Source organism: Sciurus vulgaris (genome assembly GCF_902686455.1).
Source record: "Sciurus vulgaris genome assembly, chromosome: 13".
Taxonomy (NCBI): Eukaryota; Metazoa; Chordata; class Mammalia; order Rodentia; family Sciuridae; genus Sciurus; species Sciurus vulgaris.
Genome location: NC_136474.1, coordinates 57,491,702 through 57,511,352, shown reverse-complemented (window position 1 = coordinate 57,511,352; position 19,651 = coordinate 57,491,702). Strand labels below are relative to the sequence as shown.

The 19,651-nt window shown below is 38.1% G+C and overlaps 1 protein-coding gene across 1 annotated transcript in view; it reads right to left on the bottom strand.

Moving 5' to 3' along the window:
- Positions 1-19,651, bottom strand: part of DSG2 (desmoglein 2) — a 58,839-nt gene that overhangs the window by 27,210 nt on the left and 11,978 nt on the right. The window contains exons 2-3 of the mRNA XM_079109319.1: positions 1,416-1,451; positions 140-274 (exon numbers count right to left, since the gene is read on the bottom strand). Of these exons, the coding sequence (XP_078965445.1) occupies positions 140-274; positions 1,416-1,451 (171 nt within the window). The remainder of the gene's footprint in view (positions 1-139; positions 275-1,415; positions 1,452-19,651) is intronic.

Here is a 19,651-nt window from a genome sequence, read left to right as displayed (position 1 = left end):
AATACATCCTGAATATTCAGGAATTAATTCAATAAGAACATTACATAATTTTCCTTAAATTTTAAAGTGGGTATAAAAATCCTCTTACACCACAGTTTTAATCATATGTGTGTGTTTTATGTTCCTCTTTAGAAGATACCTTGGCAATGGGATTCTTTTTGGACAGATCCTCTCCCTCCCGCAGAGCCACAGGGGCGGTAATCCAGGCCCGCTTTTGCCGTACTAGGTGAGTATGTTTAGGAAGCAGCTGATTTTCACTTCTGGTGTTTAAGACCTACAACAATAAAATATTGTCAAAAAATTATTACATATCCTCGAGCATTTGTAGGAAATTCTATAGTTTACTAAAGTTTAAAAATAGTGCAAATTTTAAGGTGTTTTGTATTTCTTACCAAGCTTCATTTTCAAAGAGTAATGTATATATTCTAGTAACTCTGTAAGTGTTCAAGAAATTGTCTCCAAACCCATAAAGCAGATGGTTTTGTTTTTCACAGGAAAAAAAGAAAAAAGATTTCCCAGAGTGACCAGTTCAAAAGGCTGAAGGATAACTTAGTGGCCTTACAAATTGACAAGTTAGAAATAACAGAACATGTCAAAAAAATTTTTTTTCCTATTAGCTGAAAATGAAGTTTCACTTTTCTGTGTTGGTTTATGACTTAAAAATAAATTACTACCATGCTTTAAGACAAAGTGTTTGTAAACTATTAATATAAATTTGAGCAAAACTGGTACAACTGCCAGTTAATGAATTTATTGTTTTCAGGATTGGGTAAAGGAGTAAATCTCCCATCTCTTGTTTCTAGAACTTTAGGTAGAAAACTATTATATAAGTTTTCAGTTGGGTTTTATATGTCAGTGTGTATTTTATCAAGGAAAAGTTCAATATAGATGACCTGCTATCTTAAGAACAGAAATGATTATTATATGAGGATTATTTTATCATTTTACTAATTTTGTTGCTATACCTAAACATGTACCGTTATTTCAAAACACACTAGTTATCACTAGGTCATTGATTTTTTTTTGTTTTCATTTGAAAATCTTTTTCCTAACTTAAAAAAATGTAAATTATATAAGAAGAATTAAAAATGACATTGAAACTTAAGATGCAAAAAAAAAAAAAAAAAATCAAGTTTCTTTCTACTTTTTCACTCATTTTTTACAGAGTATCCATGTTAACAGCATAAAGTGTATGTTTTGTGACTACACAGTTGCACATGTATGCACATATGGGTAAAGGTCTTTCCCTATAAAATGATCTATGTTCCCCAGCACTTATCGGCACTTGTTTGAATGGGAACAGCTGTGTCTAAGGCAACATGGGTTTTAATCTAGGATTACACAGCCAACTCTCCACTATGAAAATTAAGCCTCTGAGTCCCAGACATCTCTGGGACAACCCCTTGGTTCCTTACCTCTAAGTGAAGTCCATTTCCAAAGTTAAAGCAGATCTGTAAAATAAAATCATAGACATAAAAACAGAAGCTTAACCACCATTGCCATCCTTAGTCAAAAGAAAATGAATTTTAATCTCCCCCTTTGCCCTTCCTCATTGACGAGGGCCACAGAGAGGAACCTGCCTTCACCTTGAGCCACCCTGCCTCCTCCGGACAAGAAGTAGAATCTTAGAAAACAAACAAAATAATCTGCCTTGTGAAATTTTAGCCATCCCCCGGTCCTTTTCTCCTCATCCTGGTTTTCACTTCATGTTCTCTGGGATCTACTTACTTTTCCTCGAGGCCTTCAGGATGAGATGAGCCTCACAAGCCTCCCCAGGGGCCACACCACACACCACACACACACACACACACACACACACACACACACACCCCTCTACCTGGGTTGACTCTGGTTTTTCACCGACTCCTTTCTTTGGTTCTTCACAAGCACTATCCCAGTTTGGATTTCATTTTCCTAAACATTTTTAAACCTCTATGCTTTCAGTGCCAAAGGAAGGTGTTTATCACTTTAAAATGAAATGTGGTTGAGTGGATTAGCACTTGGAGTCAAGAGTCCTGAATCTTGTCTCTGTTGCTTTTTCTTGTATCGATAATGATATAAGAACCTTTTTACTAATGATTTAAGAACAGAAAGGTATTTGCTAAAGCATTTTAAACTGCTCAGAATAAAAGAAGTAATTGCAGTCGAGTTTTTTTCTGTCTACTTGGTGCTGGGAAACCATTAGTGTGCATCTTTTGCTCAAGCTAGGGCCGTGGGCTTATGCATTCAACTTGCTACATCTATGAATTCCATGTATGCTCACACTAAGACGAATTTTCTTTGGTTCTTCACAAGCACTATCCCAGTTTGGATTTCATTGTCACAATATTGTATTATTCTAAATACAGTTGTTTCTTTTTCATTTTGCCCCATAAATGCCTATCCTGCTTTCTGAATTTTCCTGTAATTTCCTTTTAATCTGTTAATTGCCTGCAGGCTTCATTGTTTCTGCGCTTCATCTAAATGAGCACTGACGGATACAGTAGCCACATGTGGCTATTTATATTTAAACTGAAAATATCTGAAATTGTAGTTCAGTGGCTCAAGAGCCACATGTGGCTAATGGTTACCATGTGGAGGTGGGGATGGAGCACATTTCCATCATGCAGACCAGCAGACTGCGATTCTACAGATGTCAATGACAGCCAGGGAGCCTTCATTTTCTTGAGTCTTTGACATTCTTGCCTCACATGGTTTCTGGCTCTGTAAACCTATTATTCTTACTGATTCTCACCCTGTCCTGGCAATACTGCTAAGAGAAGGCCATGGTGGCCCAGTGGAATCCATCCCCACATGAATTAGAGTAGCTATAAAGGTGGTAACTCCTTCCAGGGTGTTTACAGTTTGCCCAGGAGAGTACAAGCTGACACTTGGCCAGGCATCCATCTGTTAGCCTCGCATCCACAGCAGTACGTACAGACTACAAATTAGGTAGTCACCTTGGCTTTGTCTCCCTCTTATTGTATCTTGTCATAGCATTCTAAACCTCAGAACCCCCCGCCCCCAATCACACTGACCACACTTCTGTACCCACTTGCTTTTACACAATGGTTCCACATTTAATTTGACGGATACGACATCTTTAGTCAGCATCTCTTTCCCCTTTTTCCAAGGAGAGGTGTCCCGGCTCCCTTCTAAGGTTAACCAGCATTTGTGGGCTTGGCTTTCAACTCTTGCTCTGCCACATTTAGCTTCTCAAGAACCTGTCCTTCCACTAACCTTTCATCCTCATTCTTCACTGGCTAACCAAGTACCTTTAGTTCTTCCTTATCCTAAAACAGATCCCTCTCTTATTTCTGCTAACATTTAAATCTACTGACCCGCATCCCTCCCTTACTATCATTCCAAATTGAAAGAATTGTCTCTATTTATGGCAGTCACATCTCCACCTTCCACGTATGTGTTAATTCATTGGAAAGTGTCTTTGACTTGGGTTTTTCAGTCTTGTTTGTCTTTTCTCATCTGCATGTCAGGTCAGATGGACAGACGAAGCTATTCACGCAATCAGAGCTAAACTTTGCTAAGTCTCTTTCACATCCTTTCTGTTCCTTTGAAAACTTCCTGTGGGGGTCTGTTCTTTCTGTAGATGGTTCACCCTCTTCTTTCCTCTTGTCAGCATGTGCTCCTGCCTCTCCCTTGAAGGGAGACTCAAGGTCAGTGGATGTCCAGTCTCTAGGGTGAGCCTCTGGGGATGATGAAAAACCATGGCTAATTTTCTACTTTATGATCAGATATTTCTTCCTCTTTTTTTCTATATGAGTTTACCCAGTTACCAATGGCCGGAGATTTCTCTAACCAAAGTTGTATTCCCCAAATTAATGAATCTTCTACAGTGGCACAAGTATGAAAAATAAGAGCAATGCTGACACTGTTTGCTGTTCTTTACATGTTTCTCTGGGGAATCTTCTAAAGGAACAACCAGAGCCTGGATTCAAGATTCCTCAGTGTCACGTCGGTAAGTAGCATTCTTAAAATCTACTGCATTACTTTCCCAGCTTCCTCACTGGCTAAGGTAGCATCTGCAAATGTCTCTCCTCTCTAGTACACAGCATATTGAGGAGTTGGCTGGGTGGAAGATTTCTGACTTTTATTCTTGCCTAAAATCTATCTGGCTAGAAAAAGGGCATAATAATTATGCGCTACTTTATGTACATTTTATTATTGACCAAATATCATGTTTTATGAAGATATACGTGAAAGGGAGCAATCTGTAGTCTTCTGGTCAAAAGTAAATGCATCATATTTTAGCCAGAATTAAAGACAGGCAGTTAGTGTAGGTAGGTGATCAGGTTGAATCAAGAAAATGGAGGCTGGGAAGATCCAAGATGGTGGACAAGAGGGAGGCTGCGTTCCTTGTCACTCCATAACTCGTTCCTTGTCACTCCATAACTCGGGCTTCAAGCAGAGGAAAATCTGTTTCTCTGTGAGGCAGTCTTTGCTGCTCATCCATCCCCTGCTGTTTTCTCTATTTGTCCACCATGATCACCAGCCCTTTGCCAGCGTATATCAACTACGTTTTGAGTGCAGACTGTTCACTGACTGCCGCCCATCACCTACCATTTGCCCATTTGCCTGCCTCTTGCCTGCCCATCGCCTGCCTTTCACCTCCCCATCACCCACTGCCTGAGGTCCACCTGCTGATCATCTGCTGGCAGCCTGCAGACCACCTGCAGTCCACCAGTGGATCGCCAGCTGCCTGCTGTTGCCTGGAAGTACACTGTCACAGTACCAGCAGGTTTGGTTTACATGTGGCTGCTGCTATTTTGGGACAAAAGCCAGGACCTGCAGGACCCCTGGCCTGACTGACTGCACCCTGCCTCCAGGACCCCCAGCCTGACTGACTGCACTCCGCCTACAGGACCCCTGGTCCGATCGACTGCACCACACACAGACTTGGAGCCCATACTCCACACTGTAGCTCCCCATTTGTCAGCATGTTTGGAAGCCAGTGCAGCCATCTTGGACTATCCTGGAAGCAGAAGCTCTCATCTTTAGGTGGGGCAAATCCCATCCTGAGACACCAGCTGGAGACTGGAAACTCATTGTCAGGTACCTCTCATGCATCAGGCTACTGAAAACTGAGAGGTTTAAATAGTATATAACTATTATAGTGTAAATTTTTTTTCTCCTTTTTGAAAATTTTTAAGTTTTTGTTTCTTTATTTTCTTACTATTTTCCTTTTGTTTACCTGTTTCCTCAGTCTCTTTCTCCCTTTTCTCATGCTAACAACCAACTTCTTTTGATAACACTTTCACTCTTCCTATGATCAAGAACTTCTATGTACACTTTTCTTATCCCATTAACAGTTACATCATACACCCCTCCCCATCCTCTTTGTCCTCCATTAGAAACTGCAGACCTCATTGCAAATCTATTTGTTATACTGTAGATATCACTGAACTCATCCCCTCTGTTTATTATGACAATATTGTTAATATCTTCATAGGGGCTATTTGGTTTAGGGCTTCATATTGTCTGTACTGGGTGCTGCTAATATTGATCTCCCCCTTAAAGAAGAGATTTTGAAAACCTGCAGGGTCACTGTAAGCCTATAGGGGGAAACTGAAACCCAGATCTGCACTGCTAGAGGAGAAGATATGTGAACAACATGAAAAACAAGGGAAGAAAGTGTTGCAAACAAACCAAGATTCTATATTAATAGAATCCAATGACAGCATGGTAGAAGAAATGTCAGAAAAGGAGTTCAGAAATGTAATTAAACTTATTTGTGAAGCAAAGGATGAGATAAGAGAGCAAATGCAGACAATGAACGATTACTGCAATAAGCAGTTAAAAGAGCAACTGCAGGAAGCAAAAGATCATTTCAACAAAGAGAGATTCTGAAACAAACAACAAACAAACAAACAAACAGAAATCCTTGAAATGAAGGAAACAATAAACCAAATAAAAAACTCAATGGAAAGCATCACCAACAGACTAGATCACTTGGAAGACAGAACCTCAGACAATGAAGACAAAATATTTAATCTTGAAAATAAAGTTGACCAAAGAAGATGCTAAGAAATCATGAAAGGGACCTCCAAGAACTATGGGATATCATGAAAAGACCAAATTTAAGAATTATCGGGATTAAGGAAGGCACAGAGATACAAACTGAAGGAAGGAACAACCTATTCAAAGAAATAGTATCAGAAAAATTCCCAAATCTTAAGAATGAAATGGAAAATCAAATACAAGAGGCTTTTAGAACACCCAATACACAAAATTATAACAGATCCACACCAAGGCACATTATAATGAAAATGCCTAACATACAAAATAAAGATAGAATTTTAAAGGCTGCAAGAGAAAAGCATCAGATTACATATAGGGGGAAACCAATATGAATATCAGCAGATTTCTCAGCCCAGACCCTAAAAGCTATAAAGACTTGGAATAACATATTTCAAGCTCTGAAAGAACATGGTTGCCAACCAAGAATCTTCTACCCAGCAAATCTAAACTTCAGATTTGAAGAGAAATAAAATCCTTCCGTGATAAACAAAAGTTAAAAGAATTTACAAATAGAAAGCCTGCACTACAGAACATTCTCAGCAAAATAGTCCATGAGGAGAAAATGGAAAACAACAATGTAGGTCAGCAAAGGGAGGAACTACCTTAAAGGAAAAGCCAATCAAAGGAGAAACCAAGTCAAGTTAAAAACCAAAAATAAGCCAAAATGACTGGGAGTACAAATCATATCTCAATAATAACTCTGAACATTAATGGCCTAAACTCACCAATCAAAAGACACAGATTGGCAGAATGGATTAAAAAGAAAGATCCAACAATATGATGCCTTCAAGAGAATCATCTCATAGAAAAAGACATCCACCGACTAAAAGGGAAAGGATGGGAAAAAAATCTACCACATACATGAACTCAGTAAAAAAGTGGGGCTTTCCATCCTTATATCAGATAAAATGGACTTCAAGCCAAAGTTAGAAGGGATAAAGAAGGACATTTCATACTGTTTAAAGGAACCATAATTAGGAAGACATAACAATCATAAATATCTATTCCCTGAACATTGGCTCATCCATGTATGTCAAACAAATCCTTCTCAATTCCAGGAATCAAACAGACCACAACACAATAATTCTGGGTGACTTTAACACACCACTGTCACCACTAGATAGATCTTCCAAACAAAAACTAAACAAAGCATCTATAGAACTCAATAACATAATCAATAACTTACACTTAACAGACATATACAGAATATTCTACCCATCAACAAGCGAATACACTTTCTTCTCAGTAGCACATGGATCCTTCTCTAAAAGAGACCATATGTTATGCCACTAAGCAGCTGTTAGTAAAGGGAAAACAACAGAGATACTACTTTGTATTCTATCAGATCATAATGGAATGAAATTAGAAATCAATGACAAAATAAAAAACAGAAACTACTCCAACAACACCTGGAGACTAATTAATATGCTATTGAATGAAGCATGGATAACAGAAAATATCAGGGAGGAGATTTAAAAAATTCTTAGAGATAAATGGGAATGATGATACAACATAACAAAATCTCTGGGACACTATGAAAGTGGTACTAAGAGGAAAATTAATTGCATGGAGCACATTCAAGAAAAGAATCAAAAGTCAACAACTAAATGACCTAACATTACATCTCAAAGCCCTAGAAAAGAAGAACAGAACAACACCAAAAGTAATAGAAATAGGAAATAATTAAAGAGCTGAAATCAATGAAATTGAAACAAAAGAAACAATTCAAAAAATTGACAAAACAAAAAAGTTGGTTCTTTGAAAAAGTAAATAAAATAGATAAACCCTTAGACACATTAACAAAGAGAAGGAGAGAGAAAACTCAAATTACTAAAATCCATGATGAGAAAGGAAATATCACAACGGACACCACTAAGATACATAACATAATGAGAAGCTACTTTGAAAATCTATACTCCAACAAAATAGAAAATCTCAAAGACATTGACAAATTTCTAGAGGCGTATGATCCTCCCAAACTAAATCAGGAAGATGCACACAATCTAAACAGATTAATTTCAAGCAATGAAATAGAAGAAGTCAACAACCAAGAAAAGCCCAGGACCAGATGGATTCTCAGTCAAATTCTACAAGACCTTTAAAGAAGAACTAATACCAATACTCCTCAAAGTATTTCATGAAATAGAAAAGGAGGGAACCCTTCCAAATTTATTCTATGAAGGTATTATCTCTGTGATACCAAAACCAGACAAAGACACATCAGAGACATAAAACTTTAGACCAATATCTCTGATGAATATAGATGCAAAAACCCTTAAAAAAATTCTGGCAAATCGCATACAAAAACATTAAGAAGACAGTGCACCACAATCAAGTGGGGTTCATCCCAGGGATGCAAGGTTGCTTCAATATTTTGAAATCAATAAATGTAATTTATCACATCAACAGACTTTAGGTTAAGATTCATATGATTATTTCTTTTTCTTTTTCAAATTCTTTTCTGTATTTTGCTCTTCCCACTCAACAAACTCTATTAGAAATGTTTTTATATTACAAGACTGAACTCCAATTCTTTTGAATGACTGCCTGTGATTTTACACCATGGAGAATCATCTTATCCAACCATTCCCAAACTGATGGGCATACTTTGCTTCCCAGTTCTTCCCATACTTTGCTAGTAATAATGCAGCAATTGACATCCTGACACATTATATGTTTTACTTCTAGGTCACAGATTCTTATTCCCAGGATGGGAATTGTACAAGTGTTTTCTTTTCCTTTTTTTAAAATTATTTTTATTTAGCTTTTAATTTTTTACAGACTGCATTTTGATTCATTGTTCACAAATGGGGTACATAATTTCGTTTCTATGGTTGTACACGATGCATATTCATACCATTCGTGTAATCATACATGTACATAGGTCAATGATGCCTGTCTCATTCCACCATTTTTCATACTCCCCTCCCTCTCATTTTCTTCTACATATTCTAAAGTTCCCCCATGATTATCTCATTCCCCACCCCCACCCCCATTATATACATCCTCCACTTATCAGGGAAAACATTTGGCCTTTGGTTTTTTGGCTTGGCTTATTTCACTTAGCATGATATTCTCCAATTCCATCCATTTATTTGCAAATGCCATAATATTATTCTTCTTTATGGCTTAATAGTATTCCATTGTGTATATATACCACAGTTTCTTTATCCATTCATCTGTTGAAGGGCATCTCGGTTGTTTCCACAATCTAGCTATTGTGAACTGAGCTGCTATAAACATTGATGTGGCTGTGTTACTGTAGTTTGCTGATTTTAGGTCCTTTGGGTATAAACTAAGGAGTGGGGTAACTGGATCAAAAGGCGGGTCCATTCCAAGTTTTCTTAGGATTCTCCTTACTGCTTTCCAGAGTGGCTGCACCAATTTGCAACTCCACCAGCAATGTAAAAGTATGCCTTTTTCCCCACATCCATGCCAACATCTATTATTGTTTGTGTTCTTGATAAAAGCCATTCTAATTGGAGTAAGATGAAATCTTAGAGTTGTTTTAACTTTCATTTCTCTAATTACTAGAGATGTTGAAGACTTTTTCATATATTTATTAATTGCCTTTGTGTCGTCTTCTGTACAGTGTCTGTCCAGGTCCTTGGCCCATTTATTGATTGGGTACTTTGTATTTTTATTGTAAAGTTTTGTAAGTTCTTTATAAATTTTGGAGATAAGTGCTCTATCTGAAGTGTGTGTGGAAGAGATTTTTTCCCACTCTGTAGGCTCTCTCTTCACATTCTTGATTGTATCCTTTGCTGAGAAAAAGCTTTTTAGTTTGAGTCCATCCCATTTATTGATTCTTGCTTTGATTTCTTGTGCTTTGGGAGTCTTATTGAGGAAGTCTGATCCTAAGCCAACATGATGAAGATTTGAGCCTACTTTGTCTTCTATTAGGTGCAGGGTCTCTGGTCTAATTCCTATGTCTTTGATCCATTTTGAGTTGAGTTTTATGCAGGGTGAGAGGTAGAGGTTTAATTTCATTTTACTGCATATAGATTTCCAGTTTTGCCAGCACCATTTGTTGAAGAGGCTATCTTTTCTCCATTGTATGTTTTTGGCTCCTTTGTCTAGTATGAGGTGACTATATTTATGTGGTTTTTGTCTCTGTGTCTTCTATTCTATACCATTGGTCTGCCTGTCTACTTTGGTGCCAATACCATGCTGCTTTTGTTATGATTGCTCTGTAGTATAGTTTAATGTCTGGTATTGTGATACCTCCTGTTTCACTTTTTCTATTTAGGATTGTTTTGGCTATTCAAGGTCTCTTGTTCTTCCAGATGAAGTTCATGATTGCTTGCTTTAATTGGAATTGCATTGAATCTGTATAGTGCCTTTGGTAGAATGGCCATTTTGATAATGTTAATTCTGCCTATCCAAGAACATGAGAGATCTTTCCATCCTCTAAGGTTTTCTTCAATTTCTTTCTTTAATGTTCTGTAGTTTTCATTGTACAGGTCTTTCACCTCTTTTGTTAGATTAATTCCCAAGTATTTTATTTTTTTTGACGCTACTGTGAATGGAGTGAATATAGATGCAAAAATCCTTAACAAAATACTGGCAAATCGCATACAAAAATATATTAAAAAGATAGTTCACCATGATTGAGTGGGGTTTATCCCAGGAATGCAAGATTGGTTCAACATCCGAAAATCAATAAATGTAATTCACCACATCAATAGACTTAAAGTTAAGAATCACATGATTATTTCAATTGATGCTGAGAAAGCATTTGATAAAATACAGCACCCCTTCATGCTTAAAACACTAGAAAAAAAATAGGAATAGTAGGAACATACCTCAACATTGTAAAGGCTATCTATGCTAAGCCCACAGCCAACATCATTCTTAATGGAGAAAAACTGAAAGCATTTCCTCTAAAAACTGAAACAAGACAGGGACGCCCTCATTCACCACTTCAATTCAACATTGTACTTGAAATATCAGCCAGAGCAATGAGACAGATCAACGAAATTAAAGGGATACAAATAGGAAAAGAACTCAAGCTGTCACTATTTGCTAATGACATGATTTTATATTTAGAGGATCCAAAAAACTCCACTAGAAAACTTCTAGATCTAATGAATGAATTTGGCAAAATAGCAAGATATAAAATCAACACACATAAATCTAATATATTTTTATTCATAAGTGAGGAATCATCTGAAAGGGAAATGAGGAAAACAACTCCATTCACAATAGTCTCAAAAAAAAAAAATACTTGGGAATCAATCTAACAAATGAGGTGAAAGACCTCTATGACGAAAACTACAGAACATTAAAGAAATTGAGGCAGACCTTAGAAGATGGAAAGACCTCCTGTGTTCTTGGATAGGTAGAATTAATATTATCAAAATGGCCATACTTCCAAAAGCACTATATAGATTTAACGCAATTCCAATTAAAATCCCAATGACATTTCTCACGGAACTAGAGAAAACCATCAGGAAATTCATCTGGAAGAAGAAACAACCCAGAGTAGCCAAAGCAATCCTTGGCAGGAAGAGTGATGCAAGAGGTATCACAATACCAGACCTTAAACTCTACAGAGCAATAGTAACAAAAACAGCATGGTATTGGCACCAAAATAGATGGGTAGACCAATAGTACAGAATAAAAGACACAGAGACCAAACCACATAAGTATATTTATCTCATACTAGACAAAGGAGCCAAAAACATACAATGGAGAAAAGATAGCTTCTTCAACAAATGGTGCTGGCAAAACTGGAAATCCATATGCAGTAAAATGAAATTTAACCCCCATCTCTCACCCTGTACAAAACTCAACTCAAAATGGATCAAGGATCTAGGAATTAGACCTGAGATCCTTCACCAAATAGATGAAAAAGTAGGACCAAATCTTCATCATGCTGGTTTAGGACCAGACTTCTTTAACAAGATCCCTAGAGTGCAAGAAATCAAAGTAAGAATCGGTAAATGTGATGGATTCAAACTAAAAAGTTTTCTCTCAGCAAAGGAAACAATCAATAATGTGAAAAGAGAGCCTACAGAGTGGGAGAAAATCTTTTCCACACACACTTCAGAAAGAGTACTAATCTCCAAAATTTAAAGAACTTAAACAACTTTACACCAAAAATATGAAGTACCCAATTAATAAATGGGTTAAGGAACTGGACAGACACTTCACAGAAGAAGATATACAGTGATCAATAAATACATGAAAAAGTGCTCATCATCTCTAGTAATTAGAGAAATGCAAATTAAAACCACCCTAAGATTTCAACTAACTCCAAATAGAATGGCTATTATCAAGAACAGAAGCAGTGATAAGTGTTGGCATGGATGTGGGGAAAAAGGCACACTTGCACATTGCTGGTGGAGTTGTAAACTGGTGTAGCCGCTCTGGAAAGCAGTATGGAGATTCCTCAATAATCTGGAATAGATCCACCATTGACCCAGCTATCCCACTCCTCGGTTTATACCTAAAGAATTTAAAATCAACACACTACAGTGATACAGCCACACCAATGTTCATAGCTGCTCAATTCACAATAGCTAGATTGTGGAACCAACCGAGATGCCCTTCAATTGATGAATGGATAAAGAAACTGTGGTATATATACACAGTGGAATATTACTCAGCCACAAAGAAGAATAAAATTATGGCATTTGCTGGTAAATGGATGGAGTTGAAGAATATCAAGCTAAGTGAAATAAGTTAAGCCCAAAAAACCAGAGGCTGAATGTTTTCTCTGATAAGTGAAAGATGATCCATGGGGGGGGGGGGGGAATAGGGGGCAGGAGAAGAATGGAGGAACTTTGAATGGTGTAGAGAAAAATGAGAGAGGAGGGGGTGGGGGAAGGAAAGAGAAGACTGAGACAAACATTATTACCTTATGTATATGTATGATTATATGAATGTGTGAATCTACCTTGTGTACAATCATAGAAATGAAAAGTACCCCATTTGTGTACAATGAATCAAAAATGCAGTCTGTAAAAATAAAAATTAAAAAAAAAAAAAAACCATGAAAGCGAATTGCATATTTATAGGAAAAAAAAAAGTGAAGACTGGTTTGGACCTGGAAATTTGGAAACCGCACCTGGGAGACTAGAATGTCATTGTCTCCAAAGTTGTTTGATTACTAAGATTACCTGCCTATACTACCCCTCCCAAAAGGTTGCAGACAAGGAGTTGTTAATTAATGCCCCCTGGGCTGCTTCCTGCCTGGATCACCCCATTTGGTCCCTCCCCCTCCCCATCTGCTTCTCACCTTCTGGCCATCCCACCAGCATCTCCTGGGCCTAGTCATGTGTGCAGGAAGGAGAGAGGCAAGAGGGGAGATCTCCAGCAGGTGAACAAAGAAAGTCTAAAATGTATAAAAGGGGCAGGACACTCACTTCTTGAGATACCAGAATACCAGCTATGGGCCCTTCTCCTTCCTGGGAGAAGTCTGTGTTACTATCTTTAAGTAAAACCTGCTGTATATGCTTGCCTCAGTGAACTTCTCTAATGTTCCAAACTTCAACATTTGAGGAAGCAGAACTTGTCACCAATAACCTATGGTATCAATCTGAGCATCCTTGTTGATTTTTACTGGGCTTTACTGTTTAGATGTTATTCACCCAGCAATACAGAATCACACGGTTACAAACAGTGCTTCCTAAACTTTAAGATGCATATTGTTCACTGGTCATCTTGTTAAAATGGAGATTCCAGTCAGTAGGTCTAGAGGTCAGCTGTACACTGCATTTCTAGCGAGGTCTCCAATACTGTAGATTCTTCGATAGTGCTTTAAGCAGCCAGGCTTTAGAATGTGATATGGAATCTAAAATGCTTGTTTAGTTAAAAAGACAACAAAGTTAGCCTATTCATTACTGTCCCAGTAGTCAGCACAAGAAACTGTCACTCTTGGTTGCTAATTCCTTAAAGGCAGACACATATTTTATTTTACTAATTTACTTGTTTTTAACATTTTAAAGAATGTTAAGTTGAAAACATGTCCAAAAGCAGACTGAATAGCACATTGAACACCCCATAGCCAGTTTTATCAACTGTCTAGTATACCTTTCATTTTAAATTAGAAATAAGGTAAATTGAGTTTTAAAATTAGAAAAATTTTGAATTAATAAAAATCATTGCAAAGATAACGCCCAGAGTTTCCTTACCATTTTCAATTATGTTTACATCTTAAATAACTATGATACATTTTTCAAGTAATATCAGCATCCCCTTGATTTTTATGACCTTGGTGGTTTTGAGGAATACTGGCCAAATATCCTGCATAATGTCTCCAAATTGGGTTTTTTTTTAGACCAGAGTTTTGTGTGTTTTTTTTCTGTGTGTGAGAATATCAAATAGGTGAAGTGTCCTTTTTGTTACATATCCACATGACCTCACTGGTTAAGGGAGCATTTGCAAATTTTCTCCCCTGTAAAGCTACTGTATTCCCTTTTTCGTACTCTACTTCTTGGAAATAAGTCACTAGGTCTAGCCCATCCTCAAATCAGAGGGGAGGAAAACACTCAAGCTCCTTTTCCTATGGGGGCCATCTATACATTTGGAATTCTTAGGTAGGTTTGTCTTTTTCCCTCTATTTATTTATTCAATCATTTATATATGTATGGACTTGTTTATTTTGTTCTGTGGGTTAAAAGTCAATACTATTTTATTTATTTTATTCTTTAGTTTTAGCTGTGGCCATTGAAAGATCTCATAGGATGGATTCCATGCTCTTGACAAGTTCCCATCTTTTGGTTTAGAGGGCTTCTTTACCTTCCAGCACTAGATGGTTCAGGCTCCTCTGGGCTTTTCCCTGTTCCTGTCTAAGAATCAGCTATTTCTCCATGGAGTCCTGGCTTCTGAAAATGGCTAATGACATTTAAAGCCCAGGTGTAGCGCACACATTATATAATTGTTTCCAGCCTCCTCAGTCACTTTTCCAGGGAAAGTCAGTAAAGATAAGAGATTTTTTTTAACTTTGTTATTATTATCAGACACTCTGATTTAGTCATTTTGAGAGGTGGTATTATCTAATGGAAAATGCATGGCTTTGGAAAGAGTCAGACCTTGGTTCCAATCTTATTTTTGCCAGACAAGTTATTTTAGTTTGTTTCCTCATCTGTAACCTGAGAATAAAGGATACATATAGTGGAAGATGTTTTCAGTGGCCAACCTAATTGCCATTTCTTCTCATCTTCAGGGTTACAGAACCCCATTTTGTTCAGATGTCAGGTAGACCCTGCACAGTTCATGAAGTTGAGTAACGACTGGTGCGTGACAGAACATGGTCACTCTGCCAGTGGTTGGTTTAGGCAGAAATGTGTAAGAGAATTGGGTCAATTGAGGGATCAGGAGAGCCGGAAAAAGACTCTCCTTGTGGATGTGAAGAGAAGCATTCATATGGTTTTCCTTTTTAAGCACCTCAGGAGATTGCTGAGCATGGATATGGCATGTGAAATGGTTGTCACCATCCTGTGACCACAAGGGGAAAGCTAACAGAATGGTAGTTTAGCCAAATTGAAATAGTGACATCACTGAGCTAGAGAACTGGTCAAACCTGGAACCACCCTATCTCTTGATCTTTCTTATGTGATACTAAATTCTTTGGGTTTAGCCTTCTTTGAATTAGCTTTTGTTCCTTGCATCTGAACGCAACCCGACACACCCATTTTGCAGGGTTGTTGTGCAAATTAAAGAAATATATCAAATTTAACTACGGCAGAGATCAAGATTCAATAAATATAATTTATGATGACATTTTCTCAGTTCTACGTCTTAGATGTTAACATTTCTGAATTTTGACCTTACTCACATCCTCAAATTTCCAAGCTTCTATAATATACTAGGTAGAAGAATGTTCTTACTCCATTAGATTCTTACAGTCTGGGGATACAGACAAAAGTAGGTTGTGATAAGAGCCATAAAGAAAACCAAAACAGGTAGAGTGGTTTAGAAGTGTGGGCAGACTCTCAGAAGGTGTGGCTTCCACTTAGTGCACTTAGTGAGACTTGAATAGAATGAGGGAGCTTCAGGGAAAGTCCTACAAAAGGAATCCCAGATCGAGTGGTGGGAACGGTTTTGGTGTGGTCAAAGCTGGTGTTGGCAAGAGGAGTCTCCATGAAGATGATGTTAGGGGGACAGGTCAGATCCTGGTCATGGAGAAGACTATGGATTTTATTCACTGGAAACTTTTAAGCTTGGAATGACAGAACTCAAATGTATGTTTGAAAAAGCTCATTCCAGATGTTGTATGGAGAATGGACCATAAGAAGGCAAGAACAAATGCATGGAGACCAAGTCATAGTCACGGCTTGTCACAGCACAGTCACCAGGAAACAGGAAACACTCGTTTGAGCCCTGGGGGTTGCAGTAAGATGGCAGGAAGTAGATACCCTGAGTGTCTACTCTAGAGGCAGATGCAACAGAACCTGTGAATGGATTGAGGAGGGAAAGGGCAGTCTGGGTGACTCTTAGAATTTTGACCTGATATGAGGTGAGTGAAAAGTTTCCTGAGATGAGAAAAAATGGGAGGTCTCAGTAGGTGGGGGCACTGAAGGAGGGATGAGATGTGGGGCAAGAGCTATTTTTGTCTTCTATGTGAATGGTGTATGTAATGAGTTTGGGGTTCAGAAAGAGGGTCTGGCTGGAGGTAAAAATGCAGGAATGGTCACTGAGTTTTGGTTAAGGAAATGGGATGCACAGAAGAATCTGTCAAGTCGATGTGTATATAAGAAGCAAGTATAAAGCAGACAAGCCTAATTTATGCTGTTGGAAACAGGACACTGACCTCCCAAGCGGGTGGACAGAGACTAAAGGGAGCACCTGGAGGCCAAGCTGGTTATTCTGTCTCGGTGTGGTTATTGGTGACAGGGTGTTTTCAGCTCCTGGAGAATACAGTACACATTTTCCTGTGTGCACTTTTCTGTAAGTTATATTACACCAGAAAGTTAAAAATGGATGTGCGTCGTAAAGTTGAGAGTGTCTTGGAATCGAGGTAAATGGTTCTATTTGTATTTTAGTGAGGCCTACTGCAGTAGCCTATTTTCAGACCCTTAATAAAGCATGAGGAACTCAGAACTCAAATATTTGCTCCACACTTGTACAAAAAATCCATGAGAATTACACTAATGTTTTGTCAGTTGTAAAACTCTATGTTATCTGACTGAGGAAATAATTACTTAGTTACTTCTTTCTCAAGTAAACCATTTGGATCCTGAATCTCACAGGACACATTTTTAATTTAAACGAGTAGTTCAAAACTGAGGGTGATTTTGCCCTACTGTCCACTCTTCTTCCTCCTACCCCTGTGGACACTAGGTTATGTCTAGAGATTGTTTGGATTGTCAAAAGAGCAGGTGGAGGAGACAAGTGCTACTGATGGGTTGAAACCAGAGATGCTGCTCAACATCCTGACATGCACAGGGCAGCCCCGCCCCGCAACAATGCTCCAAATGGCATTGCCAAGTGCTGAGGTTAAAAAAGCTTGACCAAGCTTCTCTGATTGGAAACTACCACAGTAACCAGGGTCTGAGAGACAAGTTCCAGAGGCCCATGGTAATAATGTACATTTCCCAACTGGTAGCACATTGTAGGGAATGTGAACAGACAGGCGATGCTCTCTACTTTCTGTTCTCCACTCAGTCCCGGGCACTTCCTTTTCGACATCTTTTCTCTGGGAGTTGTTGTTTTGCAGTGTAGGGGATGGAACCCAGTACATGCTGGGCAAGGTCTCTACCATGGAGACTCAGCCCTGGACCACCCTTACGTCCAAGTGACTTCCTCCCTTGAATGTTGTAAAAGGGTTGAGTGAGGCTGGACAAGATGGACTGTTACGGCTTCTCCCAACCATGAAATCTGTGACTTTTTCTTTTTTTCTCATAAGGCACTTGGTGACAGAAAAAAATGTCATATGTAACATGCCTGAAAAGGAAAAGGAGGCTTTTAGTCCCTGTATCCTAAAAATATGGTTTCAGATGAAAGTCCTTCAAAAGATTCCCTAGTTTATAAGGTTTCCCCTTTCTCTCTCTCTCTCTTTAAAATTTTTATCACTGGATTCTATGTGTCTTGTAGAAACTGGTCTTTCTGGCAACTGGTTTTTTTGGCAGAGGCATGAAAGAAGGTGAAATATCACTGCAAAACACAATCAATCAATGTACTCTTTGTTCTCCAGGTCAGCACTTTAGAAATGATGTCCTGTTCTGAAGTCACTTTGATGAGTTTCACAAGCAGAATCCAAGAGAACTCCTGACTCACTGGAGGTCAGCTCCTCCTGGCTCAGATTCTCTTTCTGAAGTCCTTGGTAAAAGTAGATATCTCAAAGCTTCCTTCTATGGTCCCAGAGTCCATGGTGAGGTGACCCCTTAAACTTTAATATCTCTAACTAATACACATCTTATGACAGATGAGATGAAGAGGGATGGAAAGTAAGTTAAAAGTTCTTAATGGCTAATTTCCATTCAACTAGGAATGACTTCAGGCAGAATGTTTTAAAATACTTTGTTTCTTCTTTTTACTATACAGAAGGTCAAATAAGACCCTGCTCTGAGGGTCCTTGGCTCTCCTCCAATCCATCCATTCTTTCTTTCTTTTGCAGCAGTACTGTGAGTGAGACCCAGGGTCTCACCCCTGCTAGGCAATCTACCACTGAGCTACATCCTCAATCCTACCTCCATTCTTAAAATGATTTCAACTTGGACTGAAATAATGTAAAGAAAATAAAACGAGACACAGGCAATGGATGCTACCTGTTTATCTCCTCTGGTGAAAGAATCTGATTTTTCTGCTTGTATTGATAAACTGGAGATCTGGTCCTATTATAACTGTAGTCACAAAGTTTTTGACACATTTTGGCAGAATCTCTGTAGTCATGGTGACTTACACATCCCAAAGAACTCAAGTGGCCTAGTAAAGTCAGGGTAGATCAATGATTTTGGTGAGCTACTCTGATAAATCTGATATAGACCAGATTTATGTTCAAAATTTCACCTACCATATTTTCCTCCTCTTAATTTTTTTTTTTGGGGGGGAGGGTGAGGGAGATAGTCTTTATAAAATTTATTTTATGACTAAACAGCATAATTTGTTTTGAAAATCTCAACTTGAAAGCACAACTGATAAAGGACCCAGACATTTATATATTCTGACAGCAGTCTCACTTGACAGCTGATTTAAGTCTACAATTACATTTTTCATAGTTGCTAATTTAACATACCTCAATGAGCAAGAAAAGCAGAACTCTGATCTCTACTTTTTAATTCATGAACATTGGCTAGCAAATATTTTACATCTATCTAGCAAAGTATATAATTTATCATCTTCTTTACCCTGCTTTTCATATGTCTAGGTTCATCTCCAGGTAACAAATATGATTTCAGGTGACTCATACTGAAATTAACTCCAAAGGGCAAGATATTTTCTTTGTTGTCATTTTATTGACTTGGAATTTTAAACATGGATTTAGCAATACTGTGTTACACCTGACTTGTCAGATCATGCTGTGCATTATTTCCAGCAGAGTTCTGTGTAATCATGGACAGTTCTTACTGTTTCCCTTGGTATAGACAAATCAACTGAAGGCCCAGGAAAGTCAACATTATGTTGTTCAGTGTCAACTCTCTTGGCCCCTACATCATCTTTTTAAAAAAGATGAAAGTTGCTAACAAAT